We start from the raw sequence: 24,711 nt of genomic DNA on the forward strand, positions 1-24,711 counted from the left end.
AAATCAATAATAAGTAGTTTACTTCTGTCTCCATCACGTATGCCTCTAAAGTGATCTCATATATGGACTCCACGGACTAATCAGTAGTTAATTCCAGAACCGTACAATGAATGCCTGAGGCAGGGGCTCTGGATCATGCACGTCATTACCCAGACCGGACTAGTGCGGGGGGAAGCTCCCCCGGAATAATTGAGGCCCCGAGTCCCGAGGGGGTTCCATGATCATCGACCGTCGCTTGAGAACAACATAGTCGAGAAGAGGACGTCAGTCAGTCACAAGAGCGTACTAGAGGTATGTTCTTCGCTATTGGGGGCCGATAGTGACTCTGTCGTGCCCCAAGTTACCCCCGTCCAGTTCCCTTCTGCCTCTGGTGGATCGTGCGGGTGATCGCCCGTCGGAGCTTCTGCAGCTGTCAAGTCCAGTACCTGAGGATGGCGTGCAGCTGGAATGAGCTAATATTCGCATTGACTTGTAGACACTTCGGTGCAGATTACATTTCGTCCAAAGCAACGCCTCCAGCAAGGGGTGACAGGCCTTTGCCGTGTGGACGCAAGTCAAACTGGCTTCGATATATATGCCTTAAAGACGACGTCATCAATCCGTTCACTCTGACGCGGACCGTCTCGGGAACTCCGAAATCATTAAAGTCTGAACAACAACATCATTCTTCCCTTTTCATTTGATTGCCCCCGCACTACGTTTATCGTCATGTCTCAGTCGGAGATTCGCGATGCCCGTCGGCCCTCCCAGGCCGAGAATCAGACCATTCTCAAATCTGAGATCCCGTTGAAAGAGCGCTTCTTCCGTTACTTCCAACATGAGATCACTGGTATGACCTAGTTGATGGACTGTGATCCTATCTGCACAGTCGGAGATCATCTGACACCCATGCTTCCCACAGCATTGCAAGAACAGATGGACCGTCTCGCGGATACCTCTCTTGTGGGAGGAGAGCGGACGGATGCGACCGACCACTGCCTAGCTGGCATTGCCCGGCTGTCCAACGAAGTCAAGGATGCAGCGAGCTATATTCCCACATATGACCAGCGGATATATGCGGAAGTAGGTTGAAGAATATGGCCTTGACGCGTGTCTGTATTGATCCATCGTCTAGGCGATCAAGGCCCTCCAAGACAAGCTGGTAGAAACTCGGGCGACGGTCGAGCCGCGTCCTAAGTTCAGCTTCAAGACCAAGAAGAATGCTTCGGCAATTTCCTTGTCGGATGCGGCCAACATAGTATACCACGGTCGGAGTATGCCCGGATACCTTTCGCCGGGGACATCCTCCGTGGATTCATCTGCCGCGCAGACCCCCAACTATCCCTCCACACCGTTAAATGAGCCGGAGCGCATCCTGCAACCGAGAGCCGAGATTGCGCCGACTTCTTTCCCAGTCATTCCCCCGATCGACGTGGACGAAAGGGAAGAAAAGTCGAAAAACGAGAAGGGCAAGACCTTTGCGGCCACTGCTGTGTCATCTGTGTCCGTGAACAACCATGTTGGGCTCCATATCATGCTTCCATCCTCCGGTTCGACTGCTACGGTGCCGGCCTCTATCACGTCCTTGCGCCATTGCGTTGTGGATATGTCCATCCCAACCGCCAACGGAAAGCCCTACGCCAGTCTGACGATCAAGGGTGTCAAGGAGAGCTTGCTGGTTTGCGGGCAGATCAATGGTCCAGCCCACATCACCGATGTGGAGAACAGTACTATTGTAGTCACTTGCCGCCAATTCCGCATGCACAACTGTGCCAACGTGGATGTCTACCTGAGCGCATCCAGCAATCCGATTATCGAGGATTGCACCAATATTAGGTTCGCCCAGATACCAAGAGTATACGTATGTGACTGGGCAATGCTTCCTTTTCCGGTAACCCCACTAACACATTGCAGGCGCTGGACCACGACCACCCGGACAGTGAGGACCACTGGAGCCAGGTTGAAGATTTCAAATGGATCAAGTCAGAACCCAGTCCTAATTGGAGTTTGATTCCTCGCGAGAGCGCAGTCCCCGAGGAAGTATGGGCTGAAATCGTCCCTGGTGGCCCAGGATGGTCCCTCGACGACATTTTACGCGCAATTAACATTGTCAACTAGTGACGCCTTTCACACATGAAATGGTCATTTGTGGCTGCATATAGGTATACCAATGCAAATGCAAATATTCTGTCATGGGTGATGAAACGTTGGACGCAGATAACACCCTTGACTAGGGATCTCTCCACTACTAATTTAGTTGATCCATCTGGTTGGCATTATGTTCTCGTTCAGTCTGGGGGCCTAGGTCTCCTGTATCACGTCAGTTGCCATTTAATCTACTATGCTATGAAAATCCTGTGAATTGAGGCACGTCAAGATTGCATTTATGGAATGGGGCGTTCTCGGCCAAGTCATCTCTTTCCAGACGCTGATTCTCTCGTTTGTACTTGTATTCGGTGCAGGCATCAATCAGAAGACCGACAACATGCCGGTTATTATATACTGTTAATCCAATGCTTGAATGGACATATTATGAACAACAACAACATCGCTCTCTAATCTATCAACGAATATATTCTAGAATTCCACCCGGAAGACCAGCACCTGGTTATCAATATTGTAACCCGATTCATCGGCGTACTTGTACCGCCCGAAGTTCATGTGCCCTAAGCATCCAGTCAGCCGAAGTCTTCCACACCCACACCAGGAGAAGACTCACCATCCTGCGTCATAAAGTCATTGTCACTGAAGCTGAACAAGAAATACTCATTCTTCGAGCCACGCCTCCGCTGCTCCGGCTCAACCGGAACAAGCGCGAAGCTCTCCCACTTCTCATTCAACAGCAACGCATCCTGCGATCCACCATTATGCAGCCCGAACTTCGCCAGCTCCGACTCCACATTATAATCCAGGAACGAGCAGTACTCGACGGGCGTAAGCCCATCGTTCAACACGCCCTTGGAAGAAGCCACACTCGCCCCAACACCATCATACTTGCCCTTCAGATCCGTGGTCGAATTCGCAATCGATATCACATCTGCATGCCGATACACAGATCTTGTCTCACCCTGGCCATGCCCGAACCCAGAATCCCGCGAGAGGACCAAGAAATCCCCAGTGGGAAGGATGTGGATCTCCGACTGCGACGCGACCACCGACTCATTCTTCGTGTAATCGTCATACTTCGGCAGCAGCACCACATACTCGTGTTGGTACACCGGCTTCCCAGAGGAAATATCATACTCCAACAGCCGCGCCGGCTGCCGGTTCTTCTTCTTCGGGCCGCCCTCCTGGTTCAGCGCAGACTGCATCATAGCGTACAACGTCTTCCCGTCCGCCGATAGCGTCAGCGCCTCCAGACCCTGGTTGTTGTTCCGTCCGGACTGCGGATCCTCCGGGTTCACCTTCAGCTCCGGGGCATACACCGGCGGACTGGCCGCGCTGAAACTCAGCGTCCCGTTCCGACGGGGCAGGATTGCATCCGGCGGCTGCACCGCCAGCTCCATCCGCCCCTCCTTGCTGAACTTGTACACGTACGGCCCGTATTCATCGGACACCCAGAACCCGCCGTCGTTGTCGATCGCCAGGCCCTCCGGATCCATGGAGACGCGCTTCCCGCCGGGCCCTGCGCCGCCGAAGCCATCACCAACGTAGGTGGCTGCCGGCAGGGGCGGGTAGCCGGGGTAGGATGCGGCGCCGGTTACGTCGGCGTCCAGACCGGTGGTGGGGAGGCCGTCGGGGCCGGTGAGGAGGACCGTGTCGAGGTATTTGAGGCGCAGGTTGGGGGGCGAGGCGGTGTGAGCTGAGGCATTGCGCGCCAGGGTAAGCGTGAGGGCGATCTTGTGGATGCGCGGTTGGAAGTTTAGGGTTCCGTTGGTGTTCCTGGCTTGTGTTAGCTGCGATTGTTCTATGTGTACTGGGGTGTGGTTTTGTTTTGGATGTACCAGCCGCGGTCAGGTAGGGCATAGACCGTTCCGGAGTAGCTGTCTCGCCCTGTTCGGCGCCAGGAACCGGGCTCCATGGCTATCGAGCTACCGATCCCGCCGATCGTGTCGCCATACTTGTCTGTTGCGTTGGAGGGGATATACCCGTAGCCTTCCAGGCCGGTGTATGCGTAGGTCGTGCCGCCGCAGGTGGTCTGGTTGACGACGGTGGATCTGGCTGCTGCTGCTGCCGTCCAGGGCAGAGCAGTCAGTAGTGTATGTAGTTTCATTGGAGATATGAGTAGCAGACACAGGACAACTGAATACAAGGACTATTACTATTCTACCCGCAGTCGAGAAAACAGATAAAGACTAAAACGAAGGAAGGTACATGTAGGAATGAAAGACAATCGATCAATAAGTATCCAACGCGTATGACGATAATCCAGAGCGCATGCCTAGTTCGTGAGTTAGTTAGCTTTTGGCGGGACATCTTTGCAGCTGAAAACAGTATCCCGAGATAGGCCAAGATCAACGTGGTGGAAGGTGTTCTTCCTATTCGCTCGGAGCTTGAAATTACCTTCCTTCCTGCCAGGCCAATGATGTTGCGGGGGGGCCTGGCTGGTGTTTTTAGTCTGGAGATTTAGTGTCTTAGGTTGGAGACTATCGCGGTTTGGGGCGATGATATGCATGATTGCTTTGCCGTCGCTCTGTATGGGTGCCTCAGGTGTCGGCGGGGGTTGCCCTATGTTCTTGTGAGGTAAGTACCTTTTTATATGCTATTACTAGAGTATAAGGTGTTCATGGGGAAGAGTGATGAATGTTAAATATATATTCTTACAGACGAGTAATTTTATAAGGTATCATCTTGAGAATCTGGAATACTAGACTTAAGTCAATTCAAGTCCTAATCCAGCTTCTTTATATAATTGCTCGACCATGAAACCAAGACAGACACGACACTGCCCTACCAAAGACGCAATGGACTCTAAAAGCACACGAATCATTCTAGCAATACGACACATAGTACATCTAAAAGCTCGGACATTTATACCCACATCAATCGACCCAACCCAACTCCCTTGTCATGCGCTACAGTAGTATTGCATAACATGCAATCTTTAACCTTAGTACCCCATACCGCCCATGTTGTATGGACTCTCCATACCACCATAGCTGTCTGAGCTCTCCATACCACCATAGGTATCCGAACTTTCCATACCTCCATAGTTATCGGAGCTTCCCATACCACTTGTATCGTAGCTCCCCGTATCAATCACACTCGGTGGGCTTTCCATCCAGCTTCCTTGGTTGTCCATATCTCCACTACCATATGAACTCCCCATATCACCTGAGCTACCGTACGGACTTGAGCTCCCCATCGGACTCTCAGGCTCAGTAAAACTGCCGGAGTTTCCATATGGATTATCATAAGAGCCTCCCACAGGATTAGAGCTAGGGGTAGGGGTAGGGGTAGTCGAGCTAGTTGAGCTAGTCGAACTGCTTGGGTTTCCAAACAGGCTTCCTGAGCTTCTTGAGCTACCTGAGCTACCGTGTGGACTCCCCATAGAGCCTCCCGTGGAACTACCAGAGCCGGTCAGGCTACCTAGTAGGTTTCCAAACAGGCTTCCCATGTTACTCGAGCTTCCCAGCATGTTGCCCATAGTTCGTGAGTTACCCATAGGCTTAGTAGAACCGGTCAGGCTGCCGGAGTTTCCGAATGGGCTTCCCATGTTACTTGAGCCTCCCATTGGGCTTGAGCCACCTGAGTTGCCCGAGATTGATGTGCCACCTGATTGAGGTGTAGATGAGCCGGACTGGCCGGATTGACCAGATTGACCGGATTGACCAGATTGACCAGATTGACCGCCACAGCCAAGATACACAGCTATACCAAGTCAGCATCTCCCTTCGACATCAATCGACTCAGAAATGAAAAAAAAAAAAAAAAAAAAAAAAAAAAAAAAAAAAAAAAAAAAAAAAAGGGATACTCACACTTCGCAAAAAAAGCATAACTCTCCGCGTTACTCAACGCCGTCTGGGTATCAATATTCATAATCTCGTGATACCCATAAACCTCATTGCCCAGCACGCCCTTAGTATGGCCAAGTTCATGCAACGTAGACGTCGCCTGATCCAGGACCGTGCAATCATCCGACGACGCCGGCAGATCAAAATACGCAGGACAGGTATTCACCTGGCCGCGCGTGCCATCCGTACTCGCATACGCGGTCGTGGTAAACCCTCCCGACTGACAGTTGATGTTGCCGGGCTGACAGGAGTAGCTGACGAGGCCGCCGCCGGGCTGCGATGCCTCTTCGGCGATCTTCTCCAGCGCGCTGGCCACCTGGTCGATGGAGCTGGCGTCGGTGGTCTTGAAGAAGGTTTGGAAGAGCGAGGTGCCGTTGTTGGACCGCAGGCTTTTGGCCCCCGCTGCCGCCATCTGGCCGGCGCTTGTCACTGCCGCGGAGACGAGTTGCTGTTGTGAGTCTGTGCAGTCTGTGTATGTTGCGCGGGGCTTGAGGACCCCGGCTGTGGTGGGGGTGGTTAGGTATAGAGGGAGGATGATGCTGAGGACATGCATTTTCGGGGAGTGGACAATGGTAATTTGAGTTGATGTGTGGTATTTAGTGAGATTGCCAGTTGGTGTGTCTACGTGTAGTGTATGGTCTTTTTATATCCTTGAAGAATCTGATGATCTGATGGCCTCTAGTCTGGGTCGATACAAGGGATCCTCTTGAGACGCGCCGTGGTGTTTCATGTTCAGCATTTTACTCAATCACACAAGATTTGTTCCAGAATTTTACTACGGTAGTGATGGTGTCTAGAGTTTATATGTCTATTTTTGGTGGTGGCTGTCTCATCTCTGTCTGGAATTGACTGATGTTGCATTAGGGCTTCTGCCAGGGGTCAGCTGTGGAGGTATTCTAGAACAAGTGTCGAAAGGACTCATGCATCCTGGATTGGACCATAAGTATTGCTTAATTAATTTTATACAAGGGTAATGCAAACTTCAAGCTCCTATTAAAGGCATGTACCTCTGGTTTTGTTGAGAAATCTTCCATGATCGGTTTCATTCTAGTGCCGAGAACTGATGAGTTTCAAAGATGTCCAATATGAAACCAGAATACATTGCCACCTTCGTATTAGGCTTGCCGAGTCAATGGTTCCATACTACATTAATCTACATTGGTGCAATGATATTTGATTGCATTCTCGATCTCGTTGACATTGGGAGTGGCTTGGTTAACTAGCAGATATGCTCATTTTGTATACCAGTGAGAAGCATCATCATCCATATGCTACTAGTATCAAGATAATCAGACAATACCCATCCTTACTCCTAATTTTGGTATTCATGCATACTATACATTGTTCTCTCATTCAGCAAGTTACTCGTCGGAGTGGACTACTAACTATCCCAAGTTGTGGACACCTTAGGATACTTACTCGCATCCAGTCCCAGATCCTTGTACACAGCATCATCCCCTAGTCGAACCTTAGTACATATTTCACCATGGGACCCAAGAAACTCTTACCTTTCAATGACTCAATCCTCTCCTCGTTCTCGCCCTCCAACTTCTCCAACTCCTCCCAGGGCTGCGCCTCTTCAGACCGCTTTCCGTCAGGCTCAGCAGTAGCAGCCTTTCCAAGGTCATCTGTAGCTTCACCGATCATCAGGAACTGGGCGTTGGGATAGTCAATGAACTCAGGTGTCAATGGTGCCCAGCGATAATCCTGGAACTTTTCGCGGACACTATCCAGCAAATCAGTCGTGTTTCGAGGACAATAGATGGAATTGGGAAGGGCAGTCGCAAACCTTTCAGGGTACTCAGGGTCCTTTGGAAGTTGCGCGGAGGAAGGCCCCGGATACTTCGGGTTCTTCGACTGTACAATCCAGCTGCCACGCGCGTGAAGACCAAAGTCTTCCTGAAGAGGGCCGACCTCCCCAGGGATGGTCAAAATGTACGCCAAGTGCGAAGCTCGCTTGGTGGACGTAATCGCATAGACGCCTTCGGCATACAGCTTGGCTTCTGGCACAGTGCGTTCGCCACGAGTCGAGGTTTCATATTTCTCACCAGAGAGATAGTTCTCCTGGAGCTCCTTCATCGTCTGTCCAGTCTTCTCAACGAAACCCATATCTCTCTCCCTCCCGCTGGCAGGAAATTTCTTTTTAGGCAATAGCATCAGCCGACACTTCGCGCCAGGTTCCAAAGACCCCTGCGTTTGATCCAGGGAGGCCCCTAAAGGAGTTGGGCGTAGTACAATGAAGCTTCGGGCAACATCGTCCACACTATTTGGTTCGGACACGTTAACTCGGGATCGATAGAAGAAATAGATCACGCCTTTCTCGAGTATATTCGAAGGAACGGCATCCTCTCTTTCCTGTGTTTTTTGAACCCCAGACTCGACCCTATCAGCAGCGGGCTTCTCTCGCTCTACGCATCGTTAGTATCATGCCACTCGAAGAGTGTACAGGAGTTGATACCGTCAGCTGGTTTGCCCTCTTCAGTATTTGACTTCAGTGATTCTTCGTTGTCATTCCCTTGTTCTTCCTTACTTTTTTCTAGCTGTTCCTCTTTCTGTTCTTCTTTCGCCCCCACTGCTTGCTCTTCTTCAGGCTCTTCCTTCTTGGTCTCTGAGCGTTCCTCATTCTGTTGCTGCTTCTCTCCCTCTGCTTGCTCCTCATTCTGCTGACTCTTTGCTCCCTCTGCCTGCTCTTCAACCGGATGAACCTTCTCTCCCTCTGCTTCTTGTTGAACAGGTTCCTCCTTCTTTTCCTTTACTTGCTCTTCTACACCCCCCTTTTGCTCTTCCACCTTCTGGTCTTCATCCCGCGCAGGCTTCTGATCATCCTTTTTGCTCCTTTTTGGCTCTGGGCCTTTATGCGCAGCTTCCTTGCGCTTTGCGCCCGCCCCACTCTTGCTCTTAGTGTCTGGACCGGCTGCTATGGCTTCCTTCGCCTTCTGAGCAGCTTGGCGGGTCGAAGTCCTAGTCGCGGCCATTGTGAGGGAAGTAACGATTAAATGAAAGGATAGAGGGTCCAATTGAATGATAGAAAGTCAGGAATAAGAGAGAATTGAAAGATGACAAGCTACGAGGCGGGTCTCGACCCGAGAGAAGTGAATGGTGGTGCTCCCTCAGTGGGCAGCTGGTGATGAGGACCGTCTGACGTCATCTATGTCAACGGCCTTTTCCGGACTAGTGCGACTCAAACTAGCCCATTGGCACGTGACATCAGGGATCCAGATCAAGCAAGTACTAGTAGTGATGTCAACGATTCATGGTCTTTTTCTCAATCTAGATCCATATGTTCCGCTGCAGTGGCCTCTTGGTTGGAATCGGTGCCAGTCTCCCCAAGCGACGGAGATCTCGAACAGAAACTCTCTGAGGACTCTAACTCGCTAAGTCCGACATCCGAAAGACTGCTTGCTGGAGTCCCTAAAGCCTCGTTTGATTGCTTGGTTTTTCTGCGTAGCTTTCTCAATTTAAGATCGGGTCCCTCTTCGTATCGTCGATCTAGTGACATGCCAGGACCTTGTTTCTGGGATACGTGAAACCCTCCAGTAGCATTGCTAGGCGACTTCCTTTTCCTGCCTCGGTTATATCTTGATGTCGGCCTGGTGATATTATTGTCAGATTCACAGTGTAAGTCTTCCATTGAGTCCACCAGGTCAGTTTGCCAGTGCTCAGAACTGGGTCCCAGAAGAAAAGTAATAGCAGGCTTGGAAGATACAGGGGGAGGGTCCTCCTCCGGCTCCTCAATAGCATATGGTTGTATCACAACAGGAGCATTATGGTCGGGGTCCTGGCTTAAAGGATCCTCTGCGGCTGCATTGCATGTATTCTGACTTTGTTGGGATGGTGTAAATTCATTTTTATTATCTGACATTGTGGAGGCTTGGGATGGACCAGAAGCCGTGGCATAGATTCCAGGAATCTCTTCCATATCACGCTAGCCCAAGTCCACGATAAGAACGTGTTGGACGGGATATATTGCAGTCATGCCAAAGAAAGAAAGGAAAAGTACAGTACATGGGTCGCCTTCACAGCGTTGAGCTGACGTATGTGTTTTATTCGAGAATATTCTGCAGAGTGACTAATTGGAACTGAGGACGTAACTGCCCTGAGTCGTACTTATGATGTGTGTTAGTGGAGGTGCCCACGGTTGTTCTTCGGCGGGGAGCATCCGGGGTAACAGCGAGGGATTAGGGACCACATCCTGGAAGAGGCAATGGGTAAGATGGGACCCTAGAAAAGTCAGTCTCAATATCTAGCCCATTTTCATAAAGTTCCCGTGTGGAAATCAAGAGTTCTCATCGAATTGTCTCTCGTATGAAACGGAGTAAGTTGGAGTTCCTTACGGGAAGGCAATTGATGTTCCCCTGGCAGCTTCTCACCGCCGGGGCCCATCATTGGCCCAACGGGATTCGCTTATTGGCTCTCCCGGCGGGCGACACAATAAGTCCACGTTTACCGCCTCATCGCTCTTAGTTTAGTTGTCCAGACTGTCCCCGAGTCCAGACGCTCCCCGACCATACCTGCGTGATCCTCTGCCATTCTGCCCGTTGCAGCAGTGGATGAGGTGGTCGCTTTTGTGATCTCTTTATATCTAGCGTGCGGAGCTTGCTTCTCTATGGTGCGGCTCCGGCCAACTCTCTTTCAAGATGCAGTCCTCCCCAAACATGCTCACTAAGGTATGTCCTCCCCTCTAATGCTCCCCCCCGGACAAATCTGGCTCTGGAGTTTCAAGGGCAACTATTAAATATCATACGCTGCACAGTTTGAGTCGAAGTCATCCAGAGCGAAGGGAATCGCTTTCCATCCCAAGCGGTTAGTCCACGACTGAGCGTCCCACGCGTCGCAATCAAGCACCGCTGACCCTGACGGAACCAGGCCATGGATCTTAGTATCGCTTCATTCGTCGACGATCCAACTATGGGATTATCGCATGGGAACCCTCATTGACCGTTTCGAAGAACACGATGGCCCCGTCCGAGGCATTGACTTTCATCCTACACAACCCCTCTTCGTGTCCGGAGGCGATGACTACAAGATCAAAGTGTGGAATTACCAAACGCGGAGATGTCTGTTTACCCTCAATGGCCATCTCGATTATGTGCGCACAGTGTTCTTCCATCCCGAGCTCCCTTGGATTCTTTCCGCGTCGGACGACCAGACAATCCGCATATGGAACTGGCAGAACAGGTCACTGAGTAAGTTGGGACCTGGCCACCTATCCCGAACAAAACTGACTTGGAGTCCTCAGTCTGTACGATGACGGGCCATAATCATTATGTGATGTGCGCGCAATTTCACCCAACCGAGGACCTGATTGCCTCCGCCTCCCTAGACCAGTCTGTCCGTATCTGGGACATCTCGGGCTTGCGGAAGAAGCATTCCGCGCCGACAACCATGTCGTTCGAAGACCAGATGGCTCGGGCCAACCCCAGCCAGGCGGATATGTTTGGAAACACCGATGCAGTTGTCAAGTTTGTCTTGGAGGGCCACGATCGAGGTGTCAACTGGGTGTCCTTCCACCCCACTCTGCCCCTGATTGTCTCTGCGGGTGACGACCGCCTGATCAAGTTATGGAGGATGAGCGGTACGTTGCAACCCAGCGCTTTCCACCCGTGGTTTAAAGTCGCTAACATTTTACGGTAGACACCAAAGCCTGGGAAGTTGATACATGTCGCGGTCATTTCCAGAATGCCTCGGCCTGTCTGTTCCATCCTCACCAAGATTTGATCCTCTCCGTCGGCGAAGATAAAACAATCAGAGCATGGGACTTGAATAAGAGAACCTCGGTGCAATCATTCAAGCGTGATCTGGATCGCTTCTGGGTTATTGCCGCTCACCCCGAAATCAATCTCTTTGCGGCAGGTCACGACACTGGTGTCATGGTTTTCAAGTTGGAGCGCGAGAGGCCAGCTTCTGCGGTTTACCAGAACCAGCTGTTCTACATTACCAAGGAGAAGCATGTCAAGTCGTATGACTTCGCCAAGAATGTCGAATCTCCCCCGATGCTCTCGTTGCGCAAGCTGGGTTCCCCTTGGGTGCCTCCACGAACTGTCTCGTACAATCCCGCTGAGCGTGCCATCCTGGTTACTTCGCCAACCGATGGCGGCGTGTACGAGCTTATTCACCTCCCACGGGATGCTACTGGTGCCGTGGAGCCGACCGACGTAAAACGTGGCCAGGCTTCTTCTGCTGTCTTTGTCGCTCGCAATCGCTTCGCTGTTTTCAACCAAGCGAACCAGCAAGTAGACATCAAGGACTTGAGCAACTCCACCACGAAGACGATCAAACCTCCTCCAGGTACAACCGATATCTACTTTGGCGGTACCGGCTGCCTACTCTTTGTCACACCCACCAACGTCGCTCTTTTCGATATCCAGCAGAAGAAGCAGTTGGCTGAGTTGGCTGTCAGCGGCGTCAAATACGTTGTCTGGTCCAACGATGGCCTGTATGCAGCTTTGCTCAGCAAGCATAATGTGACGATTGTCACCAAATCCCTGGAGCAAGTGAGCAGCTTGCATGAGACCATTCGTATCAAGAGCGCCGCCTGGGATGACGCTGGCGTCCTTCTCTACTCCACCTTGAACCACGTCAAGTACTCTCTCCTTAACGGGTAAGTTTGTTCCTCTTTTCTGATGAAGCACGCATGCTGATTGTGTCAAAGTGACAATGGCATCATTCGCACCCTCGACCAGACAGTTTATCTCGTCAAGGTTAAGGGCCGCAACGTCTACTGCTTGGACCGCAGTGCCAAGCCGAGAATCCTGGAAATTGATCCTACTGAGTACCGGTTCAAGCTGGCGCTGGTCAAGAGAAACTATGATGAGATGCTCCAGATCATCAAGACCTCTAGCCTTGTCGGTCAAAGCATCATCTCATACCTGCAGAAGAAGGGCTACCCAGAGATTGCGCTGCAGTTCGTGCAGGACCCCCAGACCCGTTTCGAGCTCGCCCTGGAGTGCGGTAACCTTGATGTTGCCGTCGAGATGGCAAGAGAGTTGGACCGCCCCAATCTGTGGAGCAGACTTGGCACAGAAGCTTTGGCCCATGGCAATCACCAGGTAGTGGAGATGGCTTACCAAAAGCAGCGGAATTTCGACAAGCTGTCCTTCCTCTACTTGGCCACGGGTGACCAGGAGAAGCTTGGCCGAATGGCCAAGATTGCTGAACATCGTGGCGATTTCACTTCCCGATTCCAGAACGCCATCTACCGTAGCGATGTTGAGGACAGGATCCAGATGTTCAAGGAAGTCGATCTTTGTGAGTCCCAAATCTAGCATTTTCATTGAAGTGCCTCGCTAACAGCTTGTAGATCCTCTAGCATACCTGACCGCCAAGACCCATGGGTTGACCGAAGAGGCGGAGTCCATCCTCGAGGCTTGCGGCCTCACGGAAGACCAGATCACTCTGCCCACTGGCGACGGGGTCCTACAGGTACCACAGCCTATCGTGCCGACTTTCAAGTCGAACTGGCCCGTCAAGGCTGCTGCCCATTCGTCGTTCGAGAAAGCGTTGCTCGGAGAAGTTGGCGCGGATGACGAATCTGCGGCTATTGGCTTTGAGGCTGAGGAAGAAGAGGAAGAAGCTGAGACTGCCGGCGAACACCTGGAAGATGAGGACGAGGACGTTGCTGGATGGGACATGGGAGACGAAATTAACGTTGAGGAAGATGTTGACTTCGTCAATGTGGACAGCGCTGAGGCGGGTGCTGGCAGCACGGAGGCCGACCTCTGGGCTCGCAACTCCCCTCTTGCCGCCGACCACGTCGCCGCTGGTTCCTTCGACACTGCCATGCAGCTTCTCAATCGCCAAGTTGGCGCCGTAAACTTCGCGCCTCTCAAGCCACGCTTCTTGGAAGTGTATAAGGCCTCCAAGAGTTATCTCCCAGCGACCCCCGGCCTGCCACCTCTGGTTAACTACGTTCGCCGGACTGTTGAGGAGACTGACTCGCGCAAGGTCCTCCCCGTTATCGCGAAGGATCTGGAGACCATTGCCAACGTAGACCTCCAGGAAGGCTACGCAGCCATGAGGGCCAACAAGCTCGAGGACGGTGTGAGAATCTTCAAGGATATCTTGCACTCTCTCCTCCTGAACACGGTGTCGTCAGAGGCCGAGGTTGAACAGGCAAAGAAGATCATCGAAACTGCTCGGGAATACATCCTCGCGATGTCGATCGAATTGGAGCGCCGGGCTGTTGGGACCGACACCCCAGAAAACCTCAAGCGAAGCCTCGAGCTCTCTGCTTACTTCACTATCCCCAAGCTGGAGGTTGCCCATCGCCAGCTGGCCCTGATGGCCGCAATGAAGCTTGCCTTTGCCAACAAGAACTACTCCTCGGCCCTCAGCTTTGCCAACCGGATGTTGGCAAACGGTGGCTCCCCTAAGCTCCTGGATCAGGTAAGTCAAACGATGAAGGTTATTATCTCACAGAACAAGATGCTGACCAGTACACAGGCAAAGAAGATCAAGGCTCAATGCGAGCGCAGCCCGCAGGATAAGATTGACATTGAGTTCGACCAGTTCGCCGAGTTCGATATCTGCGCTGCTTCCCATACCCCTATCTATAGCGGCTCCCCAAGCGTCTCAGATCCGTTCACCGGCGCCAAATATCATGAACAGTATAAGGGTACCGTGTGTCGGATATCCGACGTGACCGAGATCGGTGCACCGGCTAGTGGATTACGGTTGTACGTTCCAGGCCAACATTAAGGATGAAGGAGTCGGAAGATTGTCTGTCATGTAATTCTCTGTCTCCAATGTGAAACATATGAAGCGAATAAGTTTCCCGTGGGAGGAAGTTTAGTGTGGCGCTGGAGGAAGCCGCTTACTAGATGTATGGATTTGCTGTTTACACTAATTTCCCAGCGACGTTGTTTTATATTACCTTAACTTCTACTTTCGCAATGCAACTTCAAGATGTTCATGAAAAAAAAAAAAGAAAGAAAGAAAGAAAAAAGAAGAGTGGTTCATGTATACATACACAGAGAGAAGAGAGTCGTCCCACCATACCTGCAGTTCGCAGTAGAGTAGAGAGAATCATGCCAGCAAGCTATCGTACAAACCCGAACCCATCTATACTCTAATAAATCTATAATAGCCATCCATCAATTAATTAATCAATCAATCAATCACACCTCCCATCCTTCCACCCCGTCCTCCACCTCTCCTCCCAAAACCGACAATCAAACTCCTTCTTCCCCAACTTCCGATTGACCTCATTATGCGCCTCGCACATCCACGTCCCGAAATCCGCCCTCCCAGCTAAGCGCGGCTCGTTACGCCCACTCGGCTCCGCCATCCAGGTCCGGAAATCATCCGCACACACCCAGCACGGATACAAGCGCGAGAAGATCTTCAGGAACGTCCGCATCTCGCCCTGTTGTTCCTGCGTCGCTTTCACGGGGTACGACGCCGTCAGGGAATGAAGGAAGGTCCATGTTGAGCGGCCCAGGGCTTCGACGTCGGGGGGACAGTCGTCTTGCGATTGCGGCAGGGGTGTGGACTCGGGGACTGGTTTTGGGGCTGTCGTTGCTGCTGCTGTTGAGGTCGCGGTTTGGGCTTTGGCTTGTTTGGTTAGGTTGCGCCAGGATGCGGCGGAGGTGCAGAGACGGCAGCTGCAGGGTTGTTGGTTAACGGGTGTGAGCTTTTCTTTGGTTTGGGAATTTGAGGGGAGGAGGTATGTTGAGAGGGAGAATGATAAGACGTACGGTTTCCCATCTTTGTCGAGGATGACCCCGTTGGGCAGTTTCGTCATTCCGTTGGCATCTTTGCTTTCCTCGGTGGATGAGCTGGCGGCTGCGGGTGTGTGGTGGGGGAATAGGTTCTTGGGTAGACCGTGCTGTGACTCTGAGGCTGACATTGTGGATTTATTTGCTCTTCGCGAGGACGAGTCAAGCGTCGTCGATCCGTTGATTATAGATAGTAGTATCTCTGATGCTGTGCGGAGGTGCTCTCAGTATACCGCGGAGGTGCGCACGGGAGTGATCCGGTTCGTAGTGGCGATTCCTGAGATGTATATATACAGAGATTAAAAGAGAATACCCTCCCCGGGTTATATTTCAGAAGTTTTCCTGTTTTCTCCCCCGTTCTTTTCCCTTCTGGTTGTTGTACCGGACCCAAAAGTAAGCATAAATTTAGTGCTTTGTCAGCGGTGTCTTTCCCCGGGTTTTGCAACTCCCGGTGCCTGGCCAGGAACATCCCGCCGTTCTGGACGATAAAGCTAACTTAGTGGCGTGATTGTGTATGATTATTTTCTATATACGGCTAGTGATTGTTCGTGTCAATTCGTTGTTACGAGTTCGATTTCTGGATTTTGCGATATCGACAAGCTTACTATAGCTGCCCCAGCCGATAGTTCGGAATTAGCGTCGCGTCGCGAATTGCCCGCCTTCGACTCGGAAGTTACGAACTCGTCACCGAAGAGCGTATAAGACCAGAGCAAGGCAGTGCGGAAGACGAGATGGCGCCTCGACGCCGTGTAGTTTCCGATTCCGAGTCCGAGTCTGATGAACCCGCAGTCCCTTCGGTCCCTTCCAATGATGCGCTCGAAAAGGCTCTACGCGAGACCGTCGCGACAATTTACAAATCGGGGAATATGGAGGAATTGACGGTGAAGCGGGTGCGCATGGCGGCGGAGAAATCTCTCGGGGTCGAGGAGGGCTTTTTCAAAGGAAGCAGCACTTGGAAGTCAAAGAGTGATCAGATCATTAAGGATGAAGTGGTATGTTATGGGAACTTATTGCTATTGGCTTAGTCGTGTAGCTAACTGTTACGGGACCGCAGGAGGTACAAGATCAGCGGGCGCAAGAACCGGACTCAGATGAAGAACCGGAGGAGCAGGCTCCTCCCGCGAAGGCTTCTTCTGCAAAAAGGACAAAACTCGACAAAACTGAGACATCACGAAAGCGACGGAAAACGAGTACAGAACCGGAAGACCAGAGTGAAGACAGCGCGCCACTAGACGATGAGAGTGAACAAGAAGTGAAAAAGCCCGCTAAGAAGCAATCAAAAACAACTCTCAGAAATACTTCCAAACCGAAGCCTTCGAAAGAACAGGTGTCGGATGACGAGGATGTAGAGGACCAGAAGGATGACGCCGCACCATCGGAAGAGCCCGAGAAACCAAAAAATGACCGCGGAGAGGACTCGGAAAGTGAAATGTCCGTGGTTCTTGACGAAGAGCCTAAGCCGACCCGACGGCGACAGAAAAGCGCCGGTACCAAAGCTTCAACCCAGACACGGAAGAAGACGACGGCCACATCTAAAGCAAAGGACGCGGACCTTGACCCAGACCAAAAGAAGATAAAGGAGTTGCAAGATTTGCTGGTAAAATGCGGGATCAGGAAAATGTGGTGGCGACTGCTGGCTCCATATGAGACATCTAAGGAGAAGATCGGGCACCTTGAGGGCATGCTCAGGGAGGCAGGAATGACGGGGCCGTTGAAGGGAAAGGAAGCTGAAAGGAAAGCCTTGAAGATCAGGGAAAGGCGTGAGCTTCAAGCTGACGTCGTCTCGTGCCAAGAGGAGGTAAAGATATATGGCAAAGGCGGTGCCGACGAAGAGAGCGACAGCGGGCGACCAGGACGACGTTTAAACCGAGGCCGCAAACACCTTGCCTTCTTAGAAGATGACGGCGAGGAGACGGATTGATTGCTATACGCCCTAATCTTCCTTTTCATGCTTTTCTTCAACAGATTTGCCGGCGTTCTATTGTTCACGGCATATTCCATTAGCCACAGTAACCACAAGTAACAGTCTAAGTACACTTACACGGCGCTTTGTTTGCTCCCGAATAAGGTCTGCTATTCTTTGTTCTTTTGCAGTGATTTCTGCTCTTGCTTTCAGAAGCTCAATCCGTAAATTCAACATATATCAGACACCTAGGCCCCGAATCTTCAGATTAGCTTTTTCTCTGGAAATAACTCATATAGAGCTTACTTACAATTTCTTCATCTGATAGGAAGCGTGGATCTCTCCGCCGCAGCCAGCGGCGAATCGCGGTGGACGGTGGGGTTGAGGAATGGGAACGAGTCATCTTTAGTTCTTAGAAGACAGAGGGGACGGACAGAGAAGAGACGTGATGCGCGGTAATCATCAGAAAGACAGAAAGGATAGGAGCAAGAGAATCAGGCAACACCTGACCTAAAGCTCGCGTCCCAAAAGGAAAGGTGCGATCCATGGATGGCCCTGCCAAGTTTTATATCATTTTCCGGTCTTTGTCCCTCCCATACGTTGCGCGACTAAGCTGAACACTGCGACTGAGGAGATAAAGAGGACGAGGTTATAGAACTGTGGGGATCATAGTCAGAATTCCGACTCAATGTCCGGTTGTGGAGTTATCGATCGCTTACAGCAGTCCTGGAGTATTCGTTCTCCTCGGCCTCCGTTCTGGCCTCGACGAATAACCGCCGGAGATTGGGAAGATTTGCCTGACAAGCGGGTTAACAAGATTGAACTCGATCTAAGCATATATGAAGTTCATTAGAAATTCTTACCATGCGGTCGACGTGTACAATGCCAAGGGATCTGTGTCTGGAGTAACTGAGAAGTCGTGGTAATTAAGCTCCGCGGCCTTAAATGCTAAACGGCAGAGCCGCGTGTTTGTGGACAACTTTTGGGTCCAGACACATGATGAGACCCTTTCCTTTAATCCACTTCCACCTCATCTTCTCCGCTCTCCCTCAACGGCGCCCATTCCCCCCTTTTCCTTCGCAACCTGGGCCTTTGGGGATGACGCTTTGATTTTATCCTAATCTTCCCAGTCATTTGAAACGCCATATTGCCGACCCACCGACGGTATCCCTGAACCTCTTGTCGCCGCCAAATTCCCCGCAGTGGTCCGCAAGGACACTCTTGCATACTTAATTCCCACACCGTTCGTCGCTGTGGAGCTTGATTTCAATCACGATGGCTATGAGCAGGATACGCGGCGCCTTTGCGGTGCCTAGAAAAGGAGAAACATTCGAATTGCGAGCTGGACTTGTGTATGCACGCCGAATTTCTTGTCATTACGCGTTCCAGCAAGTGTCACTAACCAGCACTACAGATCTCAATATGCCTACGAACGGTATGTCTCCGGTTGACTGTCGATGATCTAGCACCTTTCCCGAATTCGATGACGATATCTGACCGGATCACAGAAAGGAGGCTATCCAAAAAACCATCATGGCCATGACCTTAGGAAAGGATGTATCCGCCCTTTTCCCCGATGTCCTGAAGAATATTGCGACGAGCGATCTCGAGCAGAAGAAACTAGTATACCTGTATCTGATGTGGGTGCCCCATGACTGTTTGGATGGTCGCTCTGCATGCTGATATTTGATGCGCGGCAATCAGGAATTACGCCAAATCTCACCCGGACCTCTGTATTCTCGCCGTGAACACCTTCGTTCAAGACTCCGAAGACCCTAATCCTCTGATCAGAGCGCTCGCTATCCGAACGATGGGATGTATTCGAGTGGACAAGATGGTCGACTACATGGAGGAGCCCCTCCGCAAGACTCTCCGGGATGAATCGCCCTATGTCCGCAAGACAGCTGCAATTTGTGTAGCCAAGCTTTTCGATCTCAACCCCGGAATGTGTATGGAGAACGGTTTCCTCGAGATGCTTCAGGAGATGATTGGAGACCCCAATCCCATGGTGGTTGCGAACTCGGTGACAGCGCTATCAGAGATTCACCACGCCGCGCCTGAAACCAATGCGCTCCAGGTCACAGCCAATACGCTACGAAAGCTATTGATGGCGTTGAACGAGTGCACAGAGTGGGGTCGAGTTACGATTCTCACAACGCTGGCAGAGTATCGGACTACTGAGGTCACCGAATCAGAGCATATCTGTGAACGCGTGGCCCCTCAATTCCAGCATGCCAATCCCAGTGTGGTGTTGGCCGCCGTCAAGGTCGTCTTTTTGCACATGAGGAATATCAAAGATGAACTCTCCAAGAACTATCTGAAAAAGATGGCTCCCCCCTTGGGTAATTTAGCCCCCTGGAACCCAATTATGGAGACGATCTAATGATGATGGCGAATTTCTAGTGACCCTTGTCTCGTCCGCCCCCGAAGTGCAATATGTAGCCCTGAGAAATATCGACCTCTTACTGCAAAAACAGCCGGATATTCTCAACAAAGAGCTCCGTGTGTTCTTCTGCAAGTACAACGACCCGCCCTACGTTAAATTCCAGAAGCTTGAGATCATGGTTCGCATTGCCAACGACCGCAATGTCGACCAGCTTCTGGCAGAACTTAAGGAATACGCCCTGGAAGTGGACATGGACTTTGTGCGGCGCGCCGTCAAGGCGATCGGTCAGGTTGCCATCAAGATTGAGAACGCCAGCGAGAAGTGCGTTAACACATTGTTGGACTTGATCAACACGAAGGTCAACTACGTGGTGCAGGAGGCCATTGTGGTGATCAAGGACATTTTCCGGAAGTATCCTGGTTATGAAGGTATTATTCCGACTCTCTGCAAGTGCATTGATGAGCTCGATGAGCCTAACGCCAGAGCTGCGCTCATCTGGATCGTGGGAGAGTATGCGGAGAAGATCAACAATGCTGGAGATATTCTAGCCGGATTCGTGGAAGGGTTCAATGAAGAATTCTCGCAAACGCAGCTACAGATTCTCACCGCTGTTGTCAAACTTTTCGTAAAACGGCCCGAAAAGGCCCAAGGACTGGTGCAGAAGGTCCTGCAGGCCGCAACGGCGGAGAACGACAACCCTGACGTTCGTGACCGAGCCTATGTGTACTGGCGCTTGCTCTCCAACACAAGCGACCCTGCTGCCACCAAGAACATTATGCTCTCTGAAAAGCCCCCAATCGTGACTACCATCCACTCTCTCCCACCAGCACTTCTCGAACAACTCCTCACCGAGCTTTCTACCCTCGCCTCTGTCTACCACAAGCCACCAGAGCAATTCGTCGGCCAAGGCAGATTTGGTGCTGACGCCGTTCAAAGGGCCGCCATCGAGTATGTCCCCCTTGATAGTTAGACTTGGCTTTTGCTCTCTTCGCTAACCATTCTTCTCTAGGGAACAAATCCAAAATGCACGGGAGAACCCATTGGCTGCGGCTGCAGCCGCAGCGGCAGTTACTGGCAAGGCTCCGCCACCCCAGAGTCAAAGCAACGTTGAAAATCTTCTGGATATCGATTTCGACGGGGGTGCACCAGCATCCGCTCAGAAGGAGCCAAGTGGCGGTATGTCCGGTCTTGAAGGCCTTGCCGGCACACCTGTCCGGGTAGAGTCTCCCGCGGTCGGTGCTCCGGCGAGCAGCAACAATCTGGACGATCTACTGGGCGTGTTTGGTGACGGCGGGGGCGCTGCAGCCTCGGCCCCAGCCCCCAATGGTAATGGTGCTAGTGCAGATCTCATGAATGGTTTCGCCGGGCTGGATCTATCATCGAACACGACATCACCACCACCGGGAGGAAACCAGCCCAAGAAGACCAACGAGGACATTTTGTCACTGTTCTAAATACCGCGTCGAGATGGGTGGGATCCAATATGTATAGCCGAAGACAGGTCCGCGTGGAGGTGCTTCAAAAGATGACTTAATCCTTGCATTCGGTATAGATTTCCACGGTCTTCATTATTTGATTTCGCCAGCCATGTTCGCTGTGACCCTTTCATCCTTCTTATTCTTCTTCACTTGTGATTACTTGTATATCCTGAGCATCCTTTTCTTCAATCTTCCATGTCTATTTCCCATCAATGCTAGGGACGAAATCTAGACACATTATCCCTTCACGTAACTTGAGCATTTAACGTATAACCCATACGGCACGAGACGGTAAAGGCAGGCAGATCCCGAGTCGGCCGACGGAGTCCAGTTCGACTCGGCCCACCATATCCTCGGAAACTTTTTCGAATGCCGAAAATACAAGCAATCCCGGAATTAGTCAACATTTAGTGCCGTTGGTCTCCAATTTTCTCTTCTTTTAAGTTCTTTTTCTTCCGTTTCTTCCCTCGTAGTGGAGCCGTTGGAGTTGGAGGCAGTGGAGGGACTCCATTGCATAGAATTGATTTGCTGCTTAGACAACATTTAGGTAATTGGTGTTCCGCGGTCATATACAATGCCAATGGCGTGATGATAGTGATTTGACCGGAAGATCTACTTTGAAGTGTCTTGGATACAAGCTACAGACCGTTCTTTGGATCTGATATTAAGGATTTGAATCCCGTCTCGGCGCATTAGTGCCGATCTTCAACGAACGAGACCGAGAATTAGCCGTCCTTGACGCTGAAAAATATATAAATAAAATAAATCACAAGAGAAAGAGATGGCGTATACTACAAGGAATATACATGCCATACCGACCTCCAATGCGCGCTCACATTGTACCTGACTCGCACAGAAACCTTAGAAAAATCCAGTTTGCCCTAAAAGACGAATCTCTCGTCCCGTGTACATTGAGTTTCACCGTCACGCACATACAATCAGGAGTGGAGACCATAACTTTCGAGGCCCGCAATATCCGCAGACCTCCATGGACTGTCCGGAGCAGAACCGTAGAGCCGTCGAGTCGGTATAAATGGCCCATGGGACCGGTTCCGGATCGGCTGGTTCCTTTCTAAACATCAATCCCCAGAAAAGGAACACCAGGCCAGCATGACGCAAACAGACTACAAGTTCGAAGGATGGATGGGCCTGGCGCCCGAGTCGGCAGATGGAAAGATGGTCTGGCAGGAGTTCGAGCCAAAGGAATGGGAGGAGACCGACGTCGACATTCAGGTCACCCACTGTGGTGTTTGCGGATCGGACTTGCACACTCTCCGCAGCGGCTGGGTAGGTTCCGTTCACATATTCAATGGGTAGGGAATCAGATGGCTAATGCTTAGCTCAGGGTCCTACCAAATACCCCTGCTGCGTTGGCCACGAGATCGTCGGCATTGCCGTCCGTGTCGGCTCGAAAGCTGTCGGCGATATCAAGGTCGGAGACCGCGTCGGCGTCGGCGCCCAGAGCGACTCGTGTCTGGGCCGTCTGGGCGATTGCCCCGAGTGCGCCATGGGCTGGGAGCAGTACTGCTCGCATAAGATCGTTGGCACCTACAACGGCATCCATCTCAATGGCGGCAAGTCCTACGGCGGATACTCCCTGTACAACCGCACGCCGTCCAACTTCGTCATCAAGATCCCCGATGCCATTCCCTCGGCCGACGCAGCCCCCATGCTCTGCGGCGGCGTCACCGTCTACAGCCCGCTGAAGCACAACGGCTGCGGGCCCGGCAAGCGCGTTGGCATCATCGGCGTCGGCGGCCTGGGTCACTTCGGTGTTCTCTTCGCGAAGGCCATGGGCGCCGACAAGGTCGTCGCTATCTCGCGCAAAGCAAGCAAGAGCGCCGATTCGCTCCAGATGGGCGCCGATACATACATCGCCACAGATGACGATCCGGACTGGGCTACCAAGTATGCCCGGTCCTTGGACCTGATCGTCTGCACCGTTTCTTCCTCGAAGGTAGGCATTGCACTTATCTCACACAACGTTAGAGAAGTCCCCAGAAGGCTAAATGTGTATCAGATGCCCATGACGGAGTACCTGGGTCTTCTTGCTACCAACGGCAGTTTGGTTCAGGTCGGTCTCCCGGAGGATGGGACGCTGTTCGCCAACGTGCGTAACCTTATCCGGCGCGTGAAAGTTGAGAGCTCTTTCATTGGATCTCCTCGGGAGATTCGGGAGATGTTCCAGCTTGTTGCGGACAAGGGAGTCAAGCCTTGGATTGAGGAGATCCCCATGAAAGATGCCAACAGCGCCATCGTGGACATGCACGCGGGTAAGGCGCGCTACCGTTACGTGCTGGTTAATGAGCAGTAATGTAGCTCAAGGGGGGACTTCACTTTGATTTGTACATGGATCGATAGACTTGGAGTATATGGTTTAGACAGATACCAATGGGATATGTTATAGACGAGTCACTCACTATTGTGAATACACTATGGACACCACCGCTGTGGGGAGCATTAGTTTTCAATAGCGAAGACCTTCATTGACTCTACAAGTGCATAAGCATCATTGTTCGCACAACTACCAGACTCTCCTTTGCTCAGAGATGTACCAAAAGTATAAAGACACAAATATTATTATATATTACTGGTACGGTATTATCTGACAAACGAGAAACCCTAGCGCCTTCCAACTTGTAACTTTTCTTTTTCTTGTAAGCAGCACAGATTGGGGGGATCAAATGTCAGGCGGTAATCAAAAGATAAAGCAAACCAAACTGGGATATTATAATGTATCGAACCGTTGCGCCTCTAACATCTTAGATGGCCGATGTCCAGATGCTGTCCCCAAGTGGATGGGTTTAGAGCAGGATCATCACACCCATTACGGCAGCCAAGAGACCGACAGTAGGCTTGACGGCCCGAGCAGCACCAGTGAGGGGTGGCTGAGTGGGCTGGACTGGGGAGACACCAGTGGGCGCGACCGGGGTCTCGCCAGGAGTGGTGGGCTGGATGGGAGTCTCGCCCGGAACGGTTGGCTGAACGGGAGTCTCGCCAGGTACAGTGGGCTGCACAGGGGTCTCACCAGGGACGGAGGGCTGGACGGGGGAGACACCAGTGGGCTGGACTGGGGTCTCGCCAGGGACGGAGGGCTGGACGGGGGAGACACCAGTGGGCTGGACGGGGGTCTCACCAGGGACGGAAGGCTGCACAGGAGTCTCACCCGGAACGGTTGGCTGGACGGGGGACACACCAGTGGGCTGGACGGGAGTCTCACCCGGAACGGTTGGCTGAACGGGAGTCTCGCCAGGTACAGTAGGCTGAACGGGAGTCTCGCCAGGGACGGTAGGCT

General features: G+C 51.8%; 8 protein-coding genes across 8 annotated transcripts; 5 read left to right on the top strand and 3 right to left on the bottom strand.

Moving 5' to 3' along the window:
* On the top strand, positions 1 to 2,234 carry BDV37DRAFT_28933 (putative tubulin-specific chaperone c). Its single transcript, XM_032088433.1, has 5 exons — positions 1 to 291; positions 476 to 829; positions 902 to 1,062; positions 1,115 to 1,840; positions 1,894 to 2,234. The coding sequence occupies exons 2-5, from the start codon at positions 709 to 711 to the stop codon at positions 2,095 to 2,097; spliced, it is 1,212 nt and encodes a 403-aa protein (XP_031944526.1). The 5' UTR covers positions 1 to 291; positions 476 to 708; the 3' UTR covers positions 2,098 to 2,234.
* On the bottom strand, positions 2,181 to 8,908 carry BDV37DRAFT_291014 (esterase-like activity of phytase-domain-containing protein; the record flags this gene model as incomplete). Its single annotated transcript, XM_032088849.1, has 8 exons — positions 2,181 to 2,645; positions 2,699 to 3,861; positions 3,924 to 4,149; positions 5,972 to 6,033; positions 7,339 to 7,371; positions 7,492 to 7,659; positions 7,723 to 8,341; positions 8,464 to 8,908. 8 exons carry the CDS (start codon positions 8,906 to 8,908, stop codon positions 2,557 to 2,559), a joined length of 2,805 nt encoding a protein of 934 aa, XP_031944527.1. The 3' UTR covers positions 2,181 to 2,556.
* A 290-nt stretch (positions 8,909 to 9,198) lies between these two features.
* Positions 9,199 to 9,795, bottom strand: BDV37DRAFT_280120 (uncharacterized protein; the record flags this gene model as incomplete). Its single annotated transcript, XM_032086491.1, has 1 exon — positions 9,199 to 9,795. The coding sequence occupies one exon, from the start codon at positions 9,793 to 9,795 to the stop codon at positions 9,199 to 9,201; it is 597 nt and encodes a 198-aa protein (XP_031944528.1).
* A 782-nt stretch (positions 9,796 to 10,577) lies between these two features.
* BDV37DRAFT_241228 (coatomer subunit alpha) lies at positions 10,578 to 14,844 on the top strand. The gene is made up of 6 exons (XM_032081159.1): positions 10,578 to 11,119; positions 11,173 to 11,508; positions 11,568 to 12,534; positions 12,586 to 13,181; positions 13,234 to 14,318; positions 14,376 to 14,844. The coding sequence occupies exons 1-6, from the start codon at positions 10,855 to 10,857 to the stop codon at positions 14,628 to 14,630; spliced, it is 3,504 nt and encodes a 1,167-aa protein (XP_031944529.1). The 5' UTR covers positions 10,578 to 10,854; the 3' UTR covers positions 14,631 to 14,844.
* A 31-nt stretch (positions 14,845 to 14,875) lies between these two features.
* On the bottom strand, positions 14,876 to 15,981 carry BDV37DRAFT_28989 (flavin-linked sulfhydryl oxidase). Its single transcript, XM_032088579.1, has 2 exons — positions 15,629 to 15,981; positions 14,876 to 15,535 (listed from the first exon to the last, which is right to left on the bottom strand). The coding sequence occupies exons 1-2, from the start codon at positions 15,778 to 15,780 to the stop codon at positions 15,046 to 15,048; spliced, it is 642 nt and encodes a 213-aa protein (XP_031944530.1). The 5' UTR covers positions 15,781 to 15,981; the 3' UTR covers positions 14,876 to 15,045.
* A 399-nt stretch (positions 15,982 to 16,380) lies between these two features.
* On the top strand, positions 16,381 to 17,570 carry BDV37DRAFT_280123 (putative transcriptional regulator; the record flags this gene model as incomplete). Its single annotated transcript, XM_032086492.1, has 2 exons — positions 16,381 to 16,641; positions 16,704 to 17,570. 2 exons carry the CDS (start codon positions 16,381 to 16,383, stop codon positions 17,568 to 17,570), a joined length of 1,128 nt encoding a protein of 375 aa, XP_031944531.1.
* Positions 17,571 to 18,745: 1,175 nt separating this feature from the next.
* On the top strand, positions 18,746 to 21,890 carry BDV37DRAFT_29062 (putative AP-1 adaptor complex subunit beta). Its single transcript, XM_032088752.1, has 6 exons — positions 18,746 to 18,904; positions 18,967 to 18,987; positions 19,061 to 19,192; positions 19,257 to 19,894; positions 19,956 to 20,886; positions 20,948 to 21,890. The coding sequence occupies exons 1-6, from the start codon at positions 18,828 to 18,830 to the stop codon at positions 21,390 to 21,392; spliced, it is 2,244 nt and encodes a 747-aa protein (XP_031944532.1). The 5' UTR covers positions 18,746 to 18,827; the 3' UTR covers positions 21,393 to 21,890.
* Positions 21,891 to 22,290: 400 nt separating this feature from the next.
* BDV37DRAFT_291018 (NAD(P)-dependent alcohol dehydrogenase) lies at positions 22,291 to 23,967 on the top strand. Its single transcript, XM_032088850.1, has 3 exons — positions 22,291 to 22,703; positions 22,762 to 23,373; positions 23,437 to 23,967. The coding sequence occupies exons 1-3, from the start codon at positions 22,527 to 22,529 to the stop codon at positions 23,728 to 23,730; spliced, it is 1,083 nt and encodes a 360-aa protein (XP_031944533.1). The 5' UTR covers positions 22,291 to 22,526; the 3' UTR covers positions 23,731 to 23,967.
* Positions 23,968 to 24,711: the final 744 nt, after the last annotated feature.

The sequence above is a fragment of the Aspergillus pseudonomiae genome, assembly GCF_009193645.1.
Source record: "Aspergillus pseudonomiae strain CBS 119388 unplaced genomic scaffold BDV37scaffold_12, whole genome shotgun sequence".
NCBI classification, from domain to species: Eukaryota; Fungi; Ascomycota; class Eurotiomycetes; order Eurotiales; family Aspergillaceae; genus Aspergillus; species Aspergillus pseudonomiae.

Excerpts from the sequence above, each read along its gene's own strand:
- BDV37DRAFT_28933 (XM_032088433.1), top strand. The coding sequence starts at position 709 with ATGTCTCAGTCGGAGATTCGCGATGCCCGTCGGCCCTCCCAGGCCGAG. Across the intron at positions 830-901 it reads CTTCCAACATGAGATCACTG|CATTGCAAGAACAGATGGAC; the intron begins GTATGACCTAGT and ends TGCTTCCCACAG. Across the intron at positions 1,841-1,893 it reads CCCAGATACCAAGAGTATAC|GCGCTGGACCACGACCACCC; the intron begins GTATGTGACTGG and ends AACACATTGCAG.
- BDV37DRAFT_241228 (XM_032081159.1), top strand. The coding sequence starts at position 10,855 with ATGGGAACCCTCATTGACCGTTTCGAAGAACACGATGGCCCCGTCCGA. Across the intron at positions 11,120-11,172 it reads CTGGCAGAACAGGTCACTGA|TCTGTACGATGACGGGCCAT; the intron begins GTAAGTTGGGAC and ends TGGAGTCCTCAG. Across the intron at positions 14,319-14,375 it reads CCCCTAAGCTCCTGGATCAG|GCAAAGAAGATCAAGGCTCA; the intron begins GTAAGTCAAACG and ends ACCAGTACACAG.
- BDV37DRAFT_28989 (XM_032088579.1), bottom strand. The coding sequence starts at position 15,780 with ATGTCAGCCTCAGAGTCACAGCACGGTCTACCCAAGAACCTATTCCCC. Across the intron at positions 15,536-15,628 it reads CTCGACAAAGATGGGAAACC|CTGCCGTCTCTGCACCTCCG; the intron begins GTACGTCTTATC and ends ACAACCCTGCAG.
- BDV37DRAFT_29062 (XM_032088752.1), top strand. The coding sequence starts at position 18,828 with ATGGCTATGAGCAGGATACGCGGCGCCTTTGCGGTGCCTAGAAAAGGA. Across the intron at positions 18,988-19,060 it reads TCTCAATATGCCTACGAACG|AAAGGAGGCTATCCAAAAAA; the intron begins GTATGTCTCCGG and ends ACCGGATCACAG. Across the intron at positions 20,887-20,947 it reads GTTCAAAGGGCCGCCATCGA|GGAACAAATCCAAAATGCAC; the intron begins GTATGTCCCCCT and ends ATTCTTCTCTAG.
- BDV37DRAFT_291018 (XM_032088850.1), top strand. The coding sequence starts at position 22,527 with ATGACGCAAACAGACTACAAGTTCGAAGGATGGATGGGCCTGGCGCCC. Across the intron at positions 22,704-22,761 it reads ACACTCTCCGCAGCGGCTGG|GGTCCTACCAAATACCCCTG; the intron begins GTAGGTTCCGTT and ends TGCTTAGCTCAG. Across the intron at positions 23,374-23,436 it reads GCACCGTTTCTTCCTCGAAG|ATGCCCATGACGGAGTACCT; the intron begins GTAGGCATTGCA and ends AATGTGTATCAG.